Below are 6031 nucleotides of genomic sequence, written 5' to 3'. Positions count from 1 at the left end.
CCTTCAGATTTTTTAGTCGCAAAGCATTATTTAATTCTGAGCGCAAGTGTTAACTGTGATATCTGGGAACGCTATAGATTTTGTAAGTCTTTACTAATTTCACACTACAGTTATACAGTTACATATATATGTGGTAGAGACCACGGTTAGGATTTGGCGGTTGAGGTGAAAACCAAACACGTGCGTTTTCAGGCATGTTGTTTATTAAGACGATACGTGCGGAGTCTTAGCGACCAACCGCGCGGAGCACAGGTCCAACCGCGACTAACCGTTATATCTCTGCCCCTTTTCATCCCCTTCTCACAATCAGTTGTAACATACTCTTTCTCAGCTATAGCCCATCAGCCTTTCGTTCAATTCCAACCCAACATACATACATATGTATAACATAAAGTAAAAATATATTAAATAAAATACGAAATGACAAAAACATAATTGTTATGTTTTATTGTTATCTAAAAAAATATACATGTACATTTTCTCACAATATAATAATAAACAAAGAGATTTCATATTTGTTATTCAAGTAGTCTCATTTCATTGCATCATCATCTAATAATATTAAGTATCGTCGAAATGAATTGAACATATTTCTTAAATGTCTGAATATTTGTGGAATGAGTCAAAGTGGTTAAGCGATTATCAAGCTTGCTTCTTTTGCTGTCGCTGTCGGTAAATATCGTTGGCGGGAGGTGGAGCGCTCATAGAATCATCATCATCGGAATCGTCACCGGCTCGTCGACGCCTCTGCAAATGCAAAACAGATTAACATCACAACTTTCTACGATGGCAATTACACCTTTTAAATAAAAACAAAATAGCAAATACCTTTCTATGGACTGAAGTCACACCTTCATCATCAACAATCCAATGTACAGATCTCGCCAGGTCAAATAATTTAGTATCGCAGCCGTTTTCAGTAATGGGCGGTGGAACTACAAAAAATAAATTTTATTAAACAAATTATACATGTAACGATGGGCACAAACAACTATATGTAGTACCTTGAAAATGAGCACTTTATAGAATCAAACTACATAAGATAATACCACAAAGTTATTTCTTGAAGATGATGTCGTTCGGATGAAACCCATCAAATGTATATACAAACATATAATTTATCATTTTCAAGATATTACTAATTGCTCCCACCATATCATATGCATGCAGTCATATGTACATAATACTAACCTTGATCTGGTAGTTGAATTTTGTTGAATATATCAATAAGCTGATCGACAGCTACAAACGGGCCATTGAACGAAGACGGTGGCGGTAAAGTGGTGCAGAGTTGAGCAGCTCCAGGAGGCATCGGAAAAGTACCACCTATAAAATTTGAAATATGTATATTCATTCTCGTCTGGATTGAAGATTTCATACTACATACTACATAATAACCATTATCACATACCTGGAATGGGATGATCACCGGGAAGTGCGTTAACTTTTGGTTTGTATGGAAGCATATGAGCCGTGTCGGGGCCGGCGATGGCGGCCGATCCTCCAGCTCCCGCAGCTCCAGCTGCGTTGAGCAAAGCTTGTAACGGACCCAAAGCGTGAGCTCGTGTCGATATAGTTGCGACCTGAAAGTGAATATACATACATAAAATAATGTCTATGTCGGCCCAAGTTTTGGTTCTCAAATTGAATGAAATTTTACGTTACCTCGGTATATCCGATGGATTTTAATTCGGCCAACGTGCAAGGATACAAGTCCAAGAATTTGTACCTGTCGATCAACTGTGCCGTTTCTCTACCTTCGAATTCTTTTATCTGAACAAATTATAAAAAACAAAATAGTATAAGTGCACTAGTACATAATAGTTGAGGTAGTGTCACTTAAGAAAATAATTAAGTATAGTACATTATTAATACATGATTACATATGTACAATGTATATCAGTCCCACTAATTAATACAAGTTTCAAAAAAAGAATATATCGTTTGTGAGGAAAACTTATAGTCAAGAATCTAATATATTAAAGGAAATTAAAAAAAATGAGATTTACTTTTTCTAAGACGGCCGATCTTCTCTTCTCCACTTTAACAATGCTGACGAGGTCTCCAATATTCGATTCAAATTCTAAAAATCTGTTCCATATGTCTACAGAGTTCTCGGGCACGAGATTGCCAGATGATAAGACACGTTCAAAGAGTACACGTGTGTTATTATCCTCTGAAAGAATTACATAAGGATGAATAGTCGTCGACACAACGACACTTAGGCAGACCTGATAATTCTACAACTAAAACTTAATCTACATATGTATGTATTAATCCATTATCCGTACCGTTCAGATGAGATAGATAGTCGATGTAGCATAGAACGTATTCGGGACTGTGCGAAAACTTCTTGAGTCCCAATTCAAATATTCTGAAAGCTATGTTTTTGTCTTTCGAACAATAGTACTCCATCAATGCAGCCGCTACATACACGTGATAGCGAGATCTGCAAAAATATATTTCATCAATGCCACGTTATGAAAGTGTGATAAAATGAAACGCATAGAACGAATCAGTACCTTGGATCTTCACGAGCCCTTTTAAAGACAGTTCTCGCCGATTTGATGCCTTCGGCTCTCCTCGTGAACTTCATATACTGAACGTACGCCTAAATCACAAAATGGGAAATTAAAAACAATCAAACTAATCGATCAATCCACCGCAGAAAATCGTCCAACTCACCAATGTGGGGTCTATATCGGTTATATCAATGTATTTGTTGTAGATCTGATGCACTTTATCGTACTTGAGTCGTCCTTCTTCGAAGTCGGCGTGAGCGAAATACAACAGCATGTTTTTATGCAAACCGCCACCGGCCATTGTGGCGCGTTCCAAAACGGCACCAGCTTCATCGGAGAATATCTTGGCCGTTGTCACATCCTGCACATATAATAATCTCAATATAAAAATTCTATGAAAAACATGTTCGGCCATCGCAAAATGATACATACGGCTTTCTCTTGTAATAGTTTAGCCGATTGATCCAGAAACTGGGCGGCTTGATACCACACGTCCGGATGATGTGCCAGACACAGGAGACATTGCTCGACGGCGAACATCACCCGTCGTGCGACTAAAGCTGTGTCTTCGGATCTTAGAGGATTACTTCGCTCCCAAGATATGTATTTTTTCCATAGCTCGACCTGAAACGATTTTCAATGTGAAACTTTAGCCACAAGGGACTCTTTTTGACAATATTGAATACAAATAAAAAATTACATACTTGTTTCAATTCTTCAGGATGTAGAGTCGGAGGAGTCGCTGGCATATTTCTGTTGAGTCCTCGAGTGACCGTTTCCAATTCTTTGGCCACCCGGCGCGCATTCATGTAATCTCGAGAACGTTCCATAGCCATTCTTTCGGCTATTATGGGGTTAATGCTCTGTTCGAACGCTATGTAGTCTTTCCAAAGAGTTTCGATTCCGATTATCGGGTTTATGACTCCTCTTTGATACACCTGTAATGTTTTATTAAAATAGTAGATACACACACCTGAAGGTAAATGATCGTTACAGTTGAAAAATAGAATACCTTGCGCACGGCACCGATCTTTTGATTTTCAGCATACGATCCAACAGCATCGACGCCTTTCAAAAATGCCAGATAGTCGTTCCATATAGGAAAGGCGTGAATGTCCATGCCGATTTTCTCCAAAGCAAAATCGTACGCTTGAGCCATCTTTTCTCTACAAAACATAATCGATAAATATATTCACCATTTAAAACCGTCACCGTCAAATATTGCACTGCTGACTTGATTAATTAATTATTGTTAACATCGAGTCAATTTGTATCGCGGTCTACGTGAGAAAGATTACCAACACATAATTCAAATTTACAAAATATACGAGCCATTATTCACAGTAGTAAACGTGCATTTCCATAGATTGCGATACAAATTGAAAAAGATGAAAGTATTTTAGCACTCGGCGATACAAACTTGTAAGTTCCCAACGTCGCTTTGGTTTCTTTCACGTAATTAAGGTAGAGCCTCCACAGATCTATATTGAGAATCTTCATCAAACACCGTTGAAACAACTACAAAAGACAAAAAAGGTATAAAAACATATAAATACATATCAAAATCAACTCTGAGCATATAAAGTATTATATGACTTTTTTCACATCAAGTTTGGATCCAAATGTATTCTTAAAATAGATCCTTCTTTATACTCACCCTCACCGTTCTACTTTAACGTCCAATTTAGGACGGCATCGAGTAAGATACTCCAGTATATATTATATATATATATATATTGTATGTGAAGATTGAGTATTTATAATGTTGACACATAGTATAATCAAATAATGTCGATATATAAGGGTCATTTAAACTTCAAAAGTAAATTTTTGCATATATGTACATATTCGATGAAAAAAAAAGCTACATTGAAATAAGTACGCAAGTGTAAAATGTACGTTGAAAGAATGTCAAAGTATGCAAAATTTTACCTCCAAAGTCGTTTCAACACAACTGATGAGTCTGCCGATAAAAAAGAGACATGTTTATTTATTCCTACAATTTTATTGCTTTTTAAAATCAAATGTAACAGAAAATGGGCAAAATAAAAACAAGAATATGGAAAAATTCAGCGCAGAGTCCTGCGTTTGTGGCCTGTGGGTGTAAATTCTATTCACAACATGAACAATCGGTAATATACATTTTTATTCACCATTAACGACACGGAAGAATTGTAAAGAATTCAAAATCGAACGATTGATATCTCACATAAAACGACAAAGAATGGAAATAATATTTCAATAGGCGTGGAATAATATCAGAGAGAGATACCGTTCAATTTTGTAGGATCTTTGGAATTCCTCGGACGTATACATACATAATATTTGATAATATAAATAGATAGAATATGAATATATATGTAAATAAAAATAGTAAAATGAAATGGGTTTGGAATATTTATTTATTGTCATGAAGTGAAGTGAAATATATGGAACACTGAAAACATAGGGATACTGACCTTTTCGACTCTTTCGAAGTTTCTCGCTTTGATCTGCAACGAGAAGTGTGAATGAATTAAAGATCAAAAGGCAAGTAGGTAGTGTGTGAATGAGGTATGAGTAGAGACACATATTTTGGGCACTTTGCTATTGATGCTTAATTGATGTTAAATTTCGGAATAGATGCTAAATTCGTAAAATATGCGAATAGATGCTAAAATAACAAACAAAAGTGAAACTTGCATAAAATTCCTATTCCTTTGCCAATTGTTGATGTGAAGAAATTGAGGGGATAAAACGGAGCTTGCAGTTTACCATACACGGTGTTTTTCCTGTCGAAACCAAGCCCACCAAACATTGAGTAAACTATTCAATCCATCTGTGGCAGGTTCAAAATCTAATATTAATGTTCAAATAAACAGTTTTGTTTTTTAGAAACCTGTTCAGCCCTTTTTAGACAATTGATAGAGAATATAAAAAGTGAATCCACCCCAGATAATAAAAATAGATGTAAAATGGTGTGAAGTGTGAGGTGTGAGGTGTGAGGTGTGAGGTGTGAGGTGTGAGGTACGACGAGGTAATACCTCCTGCTCGATGTACATCTTCCAGTAGCGACCGGTGGTGGGGAAAGCGGAGACGAGCGCCTCGTAGAGAGACCGCACCTCGGGGATGGAACGGGACTGCGCCTCGCGCACCAAAAGCGACCACGAGTCCACGTCGTACTGCTTCACCTCCACCTGCCGCTGCGCTCGTTCCAGCCGCTCGTTGCCCCAATCCTGCGCATCGCATCACATCACATCACATCACATCAATTTCATGTTACACACCTACACCTACATGTACACTCCGTTCGGCGAATGCAATACTCACGATCTCCTCCATGGCGGACATCGACGGCAACGAAACGGACTTGTACTTTTGTCGACTTGTACTTTTGCTGAGCTGTCAAAAAGCCGGTAGCGTGCAGTGGACGATCGACACTGACAGTGAGTGGACAGCCAAGTGGCGCTCACGACCGACCGCTAGCGACGACTAGCGGCGACTGACGGCACACACGACTCACCAACACC

The 6031-nt window shown here is 38.0% G+C and overlaps 1 protein-coding gene across 2 annotated transcripts; it reads right to left on the bottom strand.

Moving 5' to 3' along the window:
* Positions 1 to 421: 421 nt before the first annotated feature.
* Positions 422 to 6031, bottom strand: su(f) (cleavage stimulation factor subunit su(f)). 2 transcript variants are annotated; one of them, XM_077426813.1, is made up of 16 exons: positions 5832 to 6031; positions 5546 to 5737; positions 4982 to 5014; positions 3943 to 4040; positions 3535 to 3688; positions 3227 to 3460; positions 2955 to 3146; positions 2686 to 2883; positions 2523 to 2611; positions 2292 to 2449; positions 2010 to 2176; positions 1666 to 1773; positions 1412 to 1583; positions 1192 to 1326; positions 829 to 935; positions 422 to 747 (listed from the first exon to the last, which is right to left on the bottom strand). In XM_077426813.1, exons 1-16 carry the CDS (start codon positions 5850 to 5852, stop codon positions 643 to 645), a joined length of 2163 nt encoding a protein of 720 aa, XP_077282939.1. In that variant the 5' UTR covers positions 5853 to 6031; the 3' UTR covers positions 422 to 642. The 2 variants fall into 2 exon arrangements, with proteins under 2 accessions (XP_077282939.1, XP_077282940.1); XM_077426814.1 differs by having other exon boundaries at positions 423 to 747; positions 5823 to 5852.

This window comes from Arctopsyche grandis, chromosome 3 (genome assembly GCF_051622035.1).
Source record: "Arctopsyche grandis isolate Sample6627 chromosome 3, ASM5162203v2, whole genome shotgun sequence".
In the NCBI taxonomy this organism is placed as follows: domain Eukaryota; kingdom Metazoa; phylum Arthropoda; class Insecta; order Trichoptera; family Hydropsychidae; genus Arctopsyche; species Arctopsyche grandis.
The sequence above is the reverse complement of the archived record's forward strand: the minus strand, read 5'-3'. Positions and strand labels throughout refer to the sequence as shown.